Source organism: Pygoscelis adeliae, unplaced genomic scaffold (assembly GCF_000699105.1).
Source record: "Pygoscelis adeliae isolate BGI_AS28 unplaced genomic scaffold, ASM69910v1 Scaffold139, whole genome shotgun sequence".
In the NCBI taxonomy this organism is placed as follows: domain Eukaryota; kingdom Metazoa; phylum Chordata; class Aves; order Sphenisciformes; family Spheniscidae; genus Pygoscelis; species Pygoscelis adeliae.
Genome location: NW_008825613.1, coordinates 432,860 through 447,103, shown reverse-complemented (window position 1 = coordinate 447,103; position 14,244 = coordinate 432,860). Strand labels below are relative to the sequence as shown.

General features: G+C 37.9%; 2 protein-coding genes across 2 annotated transcripts in view; both read right to left on the bottom strand.

Moving 5' to 3' along the window:
- LOC103924271 overlaps positions 1–14,244 on the bottom strand; it is a 391,194-nt gene that overhangs the window by 268,346 nt on the left and 108,604 nt on the right. The gene's annotated exons all lie outside the window — the stretch shown is intronic.
- Positions 1–14,244, bottom strand: part of LOC103924270 (protocadherin-15) — a 376,716-nt gene that overhangs the window by 253,868 nt on the left and 108,604 nt on the right. The window contains exons 5-6 of the mRNA XM_009332761.1: positions 6,546–6,665; positions 1,012–1,122 (exon numbers count right to left, since the gene is read on the bottom strand). Coding sequence (XP_009331036.1) covers positions 1,012–1,122; positions 6,546–6,665 — 231 coding nt within the window. The remainder of the gene's footprint in view (positions 1–1,011; positions 1,123–6,545; positions 6,666–14,244) is intronic.

Sequence of the window (14,244 nt, the reverse complement as noted above, 5' to 3'; positions counted from 1 at the left end):
ATTTAAAAGACGTGTAGATGAGGTGCTTAGGGACACGGTTTAGTGGGCATGGTGGTGTTGGGTTGACGGTTGGACTCGATGACCTTAGAGGTCTTTTCCAACCTTAATGATTCTATGATTCTAAAACGACTTGTTCTAATAGCCAGGAAGGATCTTTAGATATATCTAAGTGCAAAAAGCATTGAGATACACCCAGAGCCTATCTTCTACTGGGGGAATGCTGAACATGCCACAAAATATGTAGGTAAGTGGACTGTAAAATGTATCTACAATTCTGAATCAGAAAGAGGAGAGTAATAGAAATGCGTGAATGCAGGAGCAAGATATCTAAAGTTGCTTTAGAGCATTCTCATTTTACCACAAATGAAGTAGTATCACAACAGAGACAAACAACAGAGAAAAAGTTTTCATTTCAGCTATTACCAGAAGGATAAAAAAGGAAAAAAGCTTTCACAGCCCTCAGGGGCACCAAAAAACTTCTCCAATGACAGATATATTAGATATAGTTTAAACATCACTGTTGTTCTCAGTATGCATTACCCACTGCCAGCCACTCTGTAAAAACCTTTATATACACTTGCAATATGACTTGAAAGGAAAATCACTTCTTTATAGAAAAATGCATTTCAAACCTGAAGGATACAACTAAATGGTATCCATTAAACTCATTTGAGATCAAATTAGCATTGCTAGATTTGTTAGAAAATGAACACTTAGTGACACTAGAATGCACTTTTCTGCATGGGCTGTACTTCAAATTTGCAACTTGTTCGTTGTGCCAAAAAGGCTGTCTTGTTACACACACACACTAAGCAAGCTTTTTTAACCAGTAATAATATGTCTAAGCTTTTAATTACCTAAATAAATCTTAAATAAGATCTTCACGAGAAGAGTATTATCAGACCTGGTGTTTCAGCAAGACTTTTCCTTTCCTTGGAAAAATTTAAATCTGCAAACTGAAACCTCACCTAAATCAGTGGCATAAAGGGCCATTAAGAGATCTATACTTACATTTGCTTGAACAATGACAAAATAACGTGTCTTTTCCTCATAATTTAGTCTTTCCCGTAGAACTACTGCTCCAGACAAAGTGAGAGGAATATCAAAGGTCCTGTTGGAAGTCTGCAAAAATTGAAACAGTACGATAAAATTGAACATGTTTCAACGTTAAAACACGTTTCAGATAGGCCACAAAGAGATGATCGATTGGATGGCATACCAAAATTGCATATGCTTTCCAGATTAGAGATTTTAAAGTTTTCTATGTTTTCTTCCTACCCAGTTTATTCCATAAGAACCCCACAATAAATAATCTGTACATAACAGAAGTGTCTCTGATTCTTTGCATATATGTTATTACTTCCAACCACAAACTGAAGTCTAACTATCCTGCTTCTTGCAGATTTGCCATACTGAATTTGCAGTGGTGTGTCCAGAAAAGCTTTCCCTATTTGTCAGCTGAGAGTTCAGGTCTTCAAGTTTCTACAGTTTGGCTTGCCTTCATCTATTTTTCCTCACTATTGTAGAAAGTATCAGGTATTAGAGATTAAGAAATCCACATCATTGTACTTATCTTCTCTTTATTCTTGCTTTCATGAGGGCAATGAAGTAGTAAACATGCAGAGAACATCAACACTACACACTTAGGTGCCAATTCACAGTGGCAGTTCATACACTAGTAAATTCAGATTTCAGGGTAAATCAAGTGAAATCCAATCTGACCTGCATATTTGCTTAAACAGATTCAAGATTACAAAGCTGTGGCACCAAATGACAGGAGGATACTGCTGGGGTGCACACACCTTTAAAGGATTCACTTTGACTAATGACCCATTTGGGAGGAGGATTACAGGCACAGCCGCAGGTTTCTGACATGAGATCTGGTTCCAGTTCTATTTTCAAATTAATCATATCAAAAAATCTTTCCATGCTTCAATCTATGAATGTAGAATATAGTTAACATTTAAGTATGTTGAACAGGTAATAGCAATGCAATATTCCAAAATCTCTCCACAGAAAACACTGCAGAGGTACAGACTACTATTCTTTCCTTAGACAACATAACAAGGCTTTTTTCCTCTGAAAGTAGAAAAATCTGCTAAAATTGCAGTTTGTTTTTCAGCAAATAAATGATAATGATTGTTAAATTCACCATGTTGCAGATATTTGTGGTGTGCAGGAAAACAGGATTCGAAAGTACATCACAGACTCTGCTAAATAACTGGAGACACTGTTTGCTCATGTCTGAGTTCGGCACTCATCTTTTTGGATAAAAAGATATACATAGATAAAAAAAATACATAGTTCCCACTGGAAAAAAAAATTACAGTATTTATACTGAGGCAAAACAGAAAACTAGAACAGACTCTTACTGTTGGAAGAAGGAAGAACCAAGTAGGGTTGGGTTCACTGCTTTTGCTCCCCCTCTTCCTTACTTTTAATGGTATTTGCACAAACAAGCAAGCAGGTTGTGAACTATGCAACTAATGGGAAATATCTTTGACTGCTCTACAAGCTGATGCCATGTGTGCACACATGCACATATACATGTGCTGCTTCTAATTCACAAGGAGGATTCTCCTAACTTCTTTAGCCCATTTATCTCTGATTTAAAAGGCTAGAACCAGCTAAAAAAGACTCTGCAGCTGAGAATCAGCCAAGGCACTCTCAAAATAACTGCCTTTTCCTTGGCAGATCTTGGCATGAGGATGCACTTAAGTGGAACTGTGCAATCTAAACTGTTAGGAAGTATCAGTGCAATTTCAGCAAAAAACTTTAACATCTTCCCAAAATGCTTGTACCTGGAGTCCCCTCTTGCTTCAACACAGCACAGAAATGCAATCGTTCAGTGGCGATTTAAAGCTTAACTTCCAGATGTAAGTTTGTGCCACAGCTTCTGAAGGTACCACATCACATCAACCCTGTGATCCCTCTGCAAACTCCATTTACTTCTGCTGCAACTCAAACCGTAATGAAGCTCCAAGTCAATTAAAAGATGTGCACAACACCATCGCATCTCAGTTGCATTTCCATCCAATAGTGAAATAAGCCAGTGCATCCTGGCAGTCAGGAATATCAAGACACTGCTTTGTCACCTGCTTACTCCAAGAGAACAGAATTGGTTCTCCTTTCACTTCTAAATAGAGACAACAAAATGCTTTTGAACAGCAGTCTTCATAACTTAGAACATTTGTTGGCCCATAGTCTTGAATATGGGCCAGCAAACTTAAGATGTGGGAAGTCACCATGATAACAATTCAATTAACTCCCCAGAGAGATGATATGTGAAAAATCAGTATAGCAAAAGCATTATGCATATTCCCTAATTCCAAATAAACTCAAAATGTTTAATTTTGAATCTTCACCAAATACAATACTACGAATCTCACTAAAATTAGCTAGTAAGGAGAGAGTCCAGAACTTGTTTTGAGGATGCATTTGTCTTAATAACCTTCAGGTATAAATAGAGCCCTGGGAGATCTAAAAATCCACTCTGCATTAGGAGACAAAATCTTTCTGGCAAGTTAATTGACTTGATCCTTAGCTTTTAACAGCTAAGAACAGTTTTATAGCGTTCCTTTACATGATAGCTAAGGCCCAACCCTATGTCAAGTATGATTTGCATTCATTTTTCTACTTGGCTTTTATATATGTCCCCAATTAAACAACAAAATAATTAAGTTAAATTGAATTTCTAGAATAACACCTCATGTTTTTACGGGTTTTTTTTCAAATGCCTAAATTACTCTCCAATGAAACTTATGAGCTACAATCAGTCTGCTTTTTCTAAGGCAGGAGACTACATCACTGGTGCCAAACAACACCGCGGGCATTTTCATCACACAATAAAGGTGGATCCTAGAAGTAGAAAAGTAGTGCTATTTCACACTAAGCTGTGCACATCATTTTTGAGCATGGTATAATTGTTTCCCAGGTTAAGGAAGAAAATCCACTTGTAGCAGATATTATGCAGTAACTTTCTGGCAAGTTGACAGCCGAGATAAAGCAGCTTATGATGACAAGTCATCTGTCAAGCACACGCATAAAATGCGTCACTAAGCAAAGCAATATTCTGTGCATAAAGGCTATCTACAGGTGAAAGAATCAGATTTATTTCATCTGGAATACAAAAGTAGTAAGGCAAAAATGCAATAAAGCAACTAACTACTCCAAAGAAGTTGTTCCAACCAGGGAAATCCCTCAACAAGAACAAGTAAGTTTCACTGAGTAAGAGAGGAAAAGTTTTGGGAAATGTTTTTTAACTCTTCCTGTGGCAAAACACCAGACCAAACCACTTTGGGATACTATAATGTCCTTCACTAGTGGTTAGACAAACATCTCTGCTGAACTTGAGGCTGCTGTGGTTGTGGGAGATGCTTTTAGAATGATTTCCCAGGATGCCTTTGAGCAATATAATGCTATGACTTAATAGTAAATTAAATACAAAGCAGCTCTTCTATTTCACTGTGGCACAATACATTCTAACAGAAATAGTATTTTAAGGGGGTTGGATTTTTTTACTTATTATTGTTTTCAGTATAGCAAGGTATTCAATGAATGCTAAAATGTTTCATTTTTTTAAAACGCTTTCAATTTGCTAAAGTTATCTGGAAGAAGTATTTTCTGGAAGAGGTATTTTCTCAGTGCCAACATTTTCCATAGTCTTCATTGAAACAGAAGAAATTATTTGAGCTGTTTTTGTTAAGTACTAGAAGGAAGAAAAAAGAGTGGAGAGAAAAAATCAAAGGGTGTGTGTGTGTGTGAATTTGAAACTGCTTGTCCACTCCAGTCACTCCTTCCTGCCTTCTGTTTACTTTTCAAATATTTGTCGTAGCAGAATAGCATTTATTTATAACAATTCCGTTATGCAAATAGTTAAAATATGATGCTAGCATAACCTTTTAGTACTCACTATTTCCACAGAAAACCCTTGCCTTTGTTATAAAGTTTAAGAGAGAAACTCTTCAGTCATACATAACTCCAGTACAAAGAACAGCTGAGAATGTAACGTGATGAACCCACGCATCATGCGCTAGTAATTTTACTCATTCAAGTAGTCTTGCTGAAGTAAGTGTCATAACTCAAGAGACTGCTCAAGTCTGCACAATCAATTTAACCTCTAAGAAACTACTGCAAACATTTAAAAGATTAAATCATTCCAAACATACATAACATATAAAGTCATAAAATTCCCTGTCTCCCAAAAACCTAACATCACAATTCCACTTTTGTCAAAAAGACATTGCCTCTTTGCAAAACAATGCTCCTCAGAAAAGATTGTGGCTTAAGGTGCTGCCAAGTTTCTCAAGAAACCATCTCTGTCCTAAAAATATGTAGGTATAGTAAGTAAATATTATGCCTCAGCATGTAGCTATGCAAAAATCAACAATTACCCCAGTGAAAAGTGAAAAAGAAGGCTCCTATATCATTAGTTCACACTGAATTATTCCTTGATACTGTCGCTATTCTACAAAATTCTACCTCCTAAAAAGTATGAGTGTTAAGTGTAATTCAGTAGATACTTAAATTCTTGTTGACTTGAACGGAAATAGGACTGAAGCCTTTATGATGTGTACAGCTTAAATGGTGCAGATTGAATCAGAACTTGTGTGCCTACACTTCTAATTAAACTGAAAGTCAGATTGCTGTTTTCCCACAAAACCATTTCTGCTCAAATTCCCCTTAAGTAAAAGCAGGGAATTTCAATGAGAATTTACTAAGTCTATATACTATATATTTTTTTCCTCCCACTTCAACATTTATGTCATCATTGGGATGAATACATAATCAGGTTAGCCTGCTTAACAAATTAACACACCAACTGATCCACAGTAACTTTTGCCCATGGCAAAAGATAGCTTGGTTTGCAAAAAAGGATTGCCAAAATTACTTTGAATTTGCTACGAAAATGCATATCGACACTCCACACAAATCACCCATGTACAAAACCTTGTTATAATACAGAAATTCACACATCTGATCCTAAAGAGAACTTGTTTTAATGCTTTAAGCTTTTTGTCTCTAGAAGTATGTGTTTGCAAAGATAATAGGTAGGGATCACTAGTGTTTTAGTTTAATAATAAATCCCTCTTTTTTTAAAACAGCGATCTTCAAATATAAATGGCTCCATGAGAAAAGTGAGAATGTCTCTTTTGAGAGTAACTTAACCATGCCTATGAATATTTCTTAGCTGTGAATCTATTAGGTACAAATGCATAGGAGTAAATACAACTACCTATCACAGACTGCAAAAGCATGCTAAAGACAAGATGAAGTGTGTGAACAACACTGGAGAAGAGAGGGGATTATTAATGATTGATGCCGAAGTAATCCTCCTGTTAACAGCATGGCAATGAAAGGGAAGGAAAATTCAGCTGTGTTTACATGGCAAGCAAGGCTCATAGGCAGAGAGGATATTCTAAATCATGAAGGAAAGAATTTTTTTATGAAGTCCAATTTTGCTCGTGCGAGGTGTGTGTGTGTATATATATATATATACACACACACACACACCCCCGAAAGAAAAAAAAGCTAAACGCACTTACCTTGTCATTAGGATTGTACCGGATTACATATTCTATCTGGCCATTCGGACCATCATCAATGTCAGTAGCACCATTGTTTCCAGAAAATCCAGTAAAGATGGTTGTTCCAACTGGAGTTAACTGCAAGAACAGAGACAGACAGATACTCATTAAAACCTTAAGGTATACAAGAAACAATTAATGAACTGTTTGCAACACTCCCCCCACCCCCCCCCACAACACCTCGCGCCATTTTTTTTTCCAGTAACTCTGGTCTATAATGCAAGGTTAACATTCTCTCCTCCCCTTTGTTCACCCTGGAACCTCATGTACGAGCAACTATTTAGACACAAGGTACTTTAACTGATGCCAAGCATCACACAGAGTGAAACCAATTTCCATTTGTATTCCACAGATCGTCTGCATCAGTACAGAACCCCATTTGTTTTAAAAAAGATTTAAAAAAAAGTCTTAGAAATTAAAGAAGTCATGAAATAAATATAAATAGATTAAAAAAATAAATGCTACTTTTTCAGACTCAGGAAGGAAAATAAAGATGAGCTGCAAAAGTAAACAACTTATTTAACAGTGTCTTCATTACAATGTAAATAGCGCCAGATAAATATTATTACATGCAAACACAGACACCCAGAGAGCTTTATGGATTTAGACAAACACAAGAATGATGCTGTTTCTCCACTATTTTGTTGGCAGCACTTGAATACCCATAAAATTATGCTTTGAAAATTAATCCATTTATAATTATCCTAGCACAGATGAAGAGCATGAAATCAAGACCCATTGAGATCAAGGACAGAAGTCCAACTGACTTCTTGGGAGTCATCATTTCTGAATTTTAATATTCAGAAAACATCATGAGTAATCAACCCAAAAGAGAAAAACAAATGAACAAAGAGTTCTGGATTCAACATAGACATTGCTCCTAGCCATGGTTCCTGCTGCTGCTCTCATCACACCCAAATTTTTGGCCCTTGAATTCACAGAGACCTACTGACCCATCTTCTTTCCTCCAAATTTTACATTAAATTGTCACACATCTTTAAACCTGTAGGTCTAAAAAGGTTGAAATGCTGTAAAAAGAGAAGGTGCAAAGGACAAAGTCATGCAAACATTTGTTGCAAATGCAGATGCTATTCCACTTTTGTATTTTGTAGTTCACACCATAAAGCAAATAATTAACTGCCCACTTCCTCCTACAGTCATAGTTCCTGGGCTTGTTTTATTTATAAAGCTGCTAATTACTTTAAGAGTTTAATGACTGACAGAGTTCTCTGAGAAATATTTTCAGGGCTGAGAATACTGAAACACCAATTCAAAGCCTTTTTTTAATGATAAAACAGGTGGGGTTTAATTTACAATACTTATCCACATTATCTACACTTATGCCACAATAACTATGTATGTTTATGTTTTGCTACAAACTTGACTTGTTTACTGTTGGTATAGATAGTAGAAGTGTCACATGTGGGTGTATGTAGGAAGTTGACTGTTCCCTCGTGCCTACTCAATGTGAGATAATTACCTCACGGAGAGTCTCTGCCTTGTACCTCTGGTACAGCAGCAGCCTTCAAGAATTCAGGAGAGCAATCATCTCAGAAACACGAGCCTTGCCTGACAGTATAAAATCAGAGTCAACTGTCATAAACCAAAGAGGATAACTTACTGGTTAACGACTAAGTGCATGTGTAGGGGAAAAGGGGCTTTCTCATGTTTTTGTAAGGGGATAGAAGAAGAAAGCAACCTGAAACCAATTTGGAAAATTTACAGGAGGCTTTTCCCCCCCACTAATGGTGGGCTGCCCTTGGCCGGCCGCCAGACACCCGTCCAGGTGCCCTCTCACACCCCTCTTCAACAGCACAGGGGAGGAAAATCAGAGGAACATGCTCGAGGGTTGAGACGGGGAGATCACTTCCCCTCACAGGCAGAACAGATTCAACTTGGGGAAAATTAATTTAATGTACTGCCCATTAAAAATACATTTGGTATTTTTAACAAAAACGAAGACAAAACAGCACCTTCCCTTATCCCACCTCTTTTACCAAGGCTCAGCTTCACTCCTACACTCTCGACTCCTCCTCACAATTTTTTCCTCACTCCTCGCTGCTGCACGGCATTTTCCCCTTTCCTAAATCCATCTCCCTGAGGTGCCACTGGCCTGGCTGAGGGGCTGGGCTGTGCCCTGTGCTGGGGCCCTCGGAACCAGGTGGAACTGGCTATGTCCAGTCCAGGGCAGCCCTAGCCTCTCCTCACAGAGACCCTTCAGCCCCCACCTGGGCACAGACACCCAGTACAACACTAAATAAAATAGTTTAACTGATAAATCATTGGTTAAATGATACAGCCTCATTAGTGGAAAGAGCCGGGCACTGCGCTGGCTTGTGAGGGGTTGGCATGCAATGGAAATCTCCCATGCTTCTGCTGTCAAAACAGAAAAAAGCCTCAGTGCTCCCAGACAAAGCAGAGAGGAGCAGCTTTGATGACATCATGTGTAACAGGCTGGAAAGCGGGGCGGGGGACATGCTGTCAAGACACCACGCTTGTTAACTACGCCGCTCCATTTGTCTGCCTACACATTTCTCAGCACTTGCTCTGAAGGAGTGCTCCCTGCTCAACACCTGCAGGCAGCTGTCACACCAGCATGCTCTCAGGGGAGGGAGAAGTTACCGCTGGAAATCAAACAACAGATCTCTATTAAAAAAATCCTGTCACATCCGAACAGCCCAAGAGCTGACAGACACCCAAGGAGGTGTGTTGGTACCACTCCCTCTAGCTTGACGCTGTAACGCCATGTCCTGCAAAGGGGGAGGGCAGAGCTCCAGCACAATGTCCCAGATGTTGAGACTGCCCTAACCGGGTACCTCCACAGCTGCCAAGAAGCTGAGGAAGAAGGGCTGGACCTGCACAAGTGCTCACAGCTGAAGGACGCTGAGAGCTCTGTTGCTTTTCAGAAGCACGGAAATGCTTGGTTTCCACTGAATTCAGCCAGCAGCTCTGCTCAGCAATAGTTACTTGCTCTGTTTCATCCAGAGCAGCTGTATCGGGGTCCTGACAGGGTGCAGATAAATGACGACTAACATAAAAAGGCTCCAGCACTGTAAAGCACATCATTAAGTGATAACAAAGATGACAGTTGTAAAAAGGAAATAGCAGTAAACACCAGAATTACAATTGCATGCTCTTACAGTAAAAGTTGAAAGCTGAAGTCTTGGATTTGGATTTAGTGTATTACATCCAAAATAAGTGACTGCAGATGTGCAGACCTTCAGGTTTCTATGTTATCTACTTTTTTTCATGCAATACAAATGATATTAGAAAGGACACTGAAAAAACTCCCCTGCCACTCCCTCTTCCTGAAAGTTAGGAAAAAATTAACTCATTTCACTCAACCTTCCAGCCTGCCAAAGATCTCACATCAGAGATTACTACAGCCTTTGGAAAAATTTAGATGAGCTCTTAACTAAATGTCTCAAACTCCACTTCTAATCATTTGAGAGAGGCACTCAGCATTCAAAGCTACACAATATTTTTACACTGAGATCTCAACATTGCGATGATTTACCATTAGCCAGCAATTATCACTTTTACCCACAATTTGTGAGGGCTTTCTGACAGACTACTGTCACCATTCACTTTATTGTTGGAACAATTATATAAATAATATAAATTATAAAATGTGACTCTATATATAGTACTCTCTATATATATACTGTTCTTTATCAACATGAATAATCCCACTCTTCTTGTTTAAGTAAGGATTACTTATTATCTGAACAGCCTGCAAAGGGAGGAACTGCATTCCTAGGAAGAAAGACAGGTAACATAGGCATATTTGTCTAGCAAATATTATGGAGGTATCTAAAACACGTATCCAAAAGCTAAAAGAGCAGGCTGAAAGACTGGTTTTGATCTCACACAGACATAAAATGGGCATGCCATATGAATACATGCGTGTGCAAGCAGAACAAACTGGCTAATCAAATTTTTGGCATTGGCAAAAAGCAGAACATCGAGATGGTTTTGTATTATATAGTATATTATACACATAATTTCTCAAACCAATGCTCAAATTCATTCTTTAGTAGATGCACACACTCCCTAAGACAGTAAAGACTTATCTAGAGCTCAAACCACCCCACACCATTGCTATGTCAACCTGTAACAGAGAGATTCTGCACAGCACCCATTTTCCCACAGTTTCCAACCCAGTTCATTCTCTGAAAAATCTTCCACCACCAAGTCTTTTGGCAGTCAGGGGAGGTAGAAATGTGTCTACGGAGGGGTTCCTGCTCTTTTGCTTTGCTACCTTTCAGAAGGACCCAAAAATGGCTCCAGAAAGTGTTGCTTCAGCTGTCTCTAGAGCCCCACTTCTCTCCTTCCCATTAGACATGCCTACTCCAGAGAATACCTTGGAGAGGAATTTTGTTTCTCCATATTAAACTTTAGTATCTCCTACAGAAAGGGACTGAAGTTATATAGTAAACTGTTTGACCACGCTGAGTGTCTTGCCTTATGCAAGATAAAATGTTAGGTATTGTAAAGAAAAAAATATATGACTGTTAGTGACAGTTTGAGGAGGATAATCTCTGTGGGAATTCAACGTGGTGAAAAAGAACCACAATGACAAGAAACAAGTAAGATTTCAAAAGAATGCAATTAAACAAATAGAGAGGAAATGCACACAATAAATCTTATTCTTCCACAGTCAACAGCTGTAATGCTTAAAAATTTCCTTCAACATGATTTATGTCTATTGGAAGTCTAGGTGGAGACAGGAACATTCAACACTTCCATAAAACATTTTGAAAATAAATTTTCCTATTATTGCCTATTTACAAAGTTAAAAATGAGTAATTTTTCACAGTGGCCCTGAACAGCAGAGCAAAGAAAGATTTACAGTTAATCATTTTGAGCTAATATTCTTTTGATGATGTCTACCTGCAAAGATTAATTATTTCAATACCTCAAGGAAAAAAAGATGAATAATTACACCAGAAGCAATGAAAATTCATCACAAGTTATAATTCTCAACAGCCCAAAGCCAAAATTTTAAGACAACTGAAATTCAAGAAACACACTCATTTTGCAAAGGATTCCCCATCTCTGCCAACTTAAAGGGGGGGGAACCAAACACAACCCAAACAAACCAACTCTAAAATTTTGGTTTACAAACAGAAAATTCTCATCACCTATAAGGTTATGTATGTTTAATAAAGTAACACTGACTTCAAACAGTATTCTAGTAATTTCACTAACATTTCCAAAAAAAACCTGTTATTAAATGCTCCTGAGCTTACCAACACCTCTGCAGCACTCCGGTAAGGCTCATGTGAAAAATTGATACAAAAAAAGTCAGTCTTATAAAACCCAGGCAATGCAGAATTAAGAGTTGTATTACTCGAGATAAAATTTGTTAAGATAAGTTGTGTTTAACACAAAACACAGACAACCACATTTCTGCCTTAGTAGTACAAGATTTTAGTTTCTAGTCCCTGTATTAGGTTATATGTATTTAAAACCCTTGTGGCAATAGTATAAATTTGTCTGTAGAGCATTAACTGAGTTACATAATTCTTCTGAATTTCAACCTAACAATAGAACTTCGTTTTAATATACTGCAATAACTCATATCTTTAAGTCACTAATATGCATGGTCAAATTTAGCCCCAGGCTAATGTCATTTTATCAGGATTTTTTTCTAAATGAATAACAGTGTGACATTTTCACACGAATAAGAATATGTAACACACAAAACAAATAACCCTGCAGAGTATTTCAAATTATCATAAAAATTTTAACATCATGCTTAACTCATTTTTACTTTTATGAGGAGATTCATAATGCTGTGGATAGCAGTTGGATTTGCTTTTGCCTGAGACACCTACATTCTTTGTCTTGAAAAAGGATAAGAAAGGGAAAAGGGAAACTTGCTCCTAAATGGTAGCACCCCTCTAAAGGGCTTCTACACTTGTGCTGCACTAAGCACTTGGTGAGGCCAGAGCCTGCTATAATATAGACGAAAAGCCTGAAACCCCATGCTCCTTACAGAGCAGTGGCACTGGGCCAGTTGTGACATGAAGGAAAAGAGCCCTTTCCTGTCCTAGTGCTTGCACAGACTCTGTGGTGTGGTATGCACAGTAGAGCAGCCCAGGAGTGATGATCAGCTTAGTTACTTCAAATGTCAGAACAGCACTACTTAGGAGTTGTCTGAGTTCTGTCCCAAATCTGTTTCATAATCCAGACAACTATAAGAAGTCAATAGCTTAATTACAACCTCATTTTCTTGACTATAGCTTATGCACAAAATGCTAGTTAATTTTAAGCAGATGGCTATTTTGTGTCTGCATTAGCCCTCTATGACTCCTGAAGACCAGAGACAATGCAGTATGTATATACATATATACATATACACACAAGTGTGCACATAAATATATATGTACACACATACACATGTAGGGTGTTTCCTTTGAGTGCCACTGCCCCCCTCCCCCCAACAAAAAAAGCAGGGTGGGTTTTTTCCTATTAACTAACTCTAATTAGCTATTTCATTTATAAATGCTCAGGTAATAATACTTTGCTTAAAAAGCACATAGTTATTTCAGGGAAACAGACATTCTATTTTGTGCTTTAAACTAAGAAGCTGAACTTTAAAACCAATTTTAACTGTAACTTAATATGAATACCAGCACTGCCACTCAAAGCTAAGCCACCAAGTCAAACAAACATTACAGGCCCTGTCAACATTAACAAGTACGAGAACAATCATACTGCAGGTACATATGAAAAGTCCATACTTTTAATACAATAATTAAGATCCTCCTGAAAAAAGTATGTCCTCAGTAAAGTATAATTTTTACACTTAGATGCAAAAGATACATTTTCAAACCACACATGCACAGGAGAGGAACATTAACTTCTCTGCACATCTTAATTCTGGAACACTTTACCCAGGGGTCTTCTATACATTCAAGTGTGTGAATGACAGAAGAAAACACTTAAATCCCTAAGGATCGTTTGACAATATGCAGAACAGAGCCAAATTCTACAGACACTATCTATGTTTAGAGATTTCTCAGGATTTTTAGGATCCAGATGAAGATACTTGAAACAGTAGAATGAGAAATTATGGTATTTCTCATCTCAGTATCTGAGATAAGACCTGACACAATGAAAAAAAGTCTTTAAAACACCTTGAGTAAGGAAGGAAGGGAGCATGGCTTTTTCATAAGAGAGACCACATAGTTACTGGATTAATAAGTGCACATAGTTTGAAGGATTTGCAAAGTTTGCCTTAAGGTATGGAATTTTGCTCTCTTCATGCTTACACAGTTTAGGAGGAACTTAGAGGTAGGAGAAGGGATACCGACTGGAGTATTACCACTCAGAACTACTGAGGTTATCAGCAAATAGGTGTTAATGATAAAATTCTCTATTCCTAAACTGAAGGATGGTTTTAAAAATCAAGTAAATGCTACCATGGTATTTCTGAACTTACACCCATGCAACTTCTGATGCTGTGACAGATGCTTGTGACAACATGGAAGAGTTTGATACAGATTAGTCAATATTTCTGGTAATAACAATTTTAATATATACATGTGTATATATATATATATTTTAATATATACAAGACACCGAGGCGAAGGGCTCCGAAGCGGAGGATCGCGCCGGGGGACCCTTCCTGAGGCGGCAAAACCGCGGC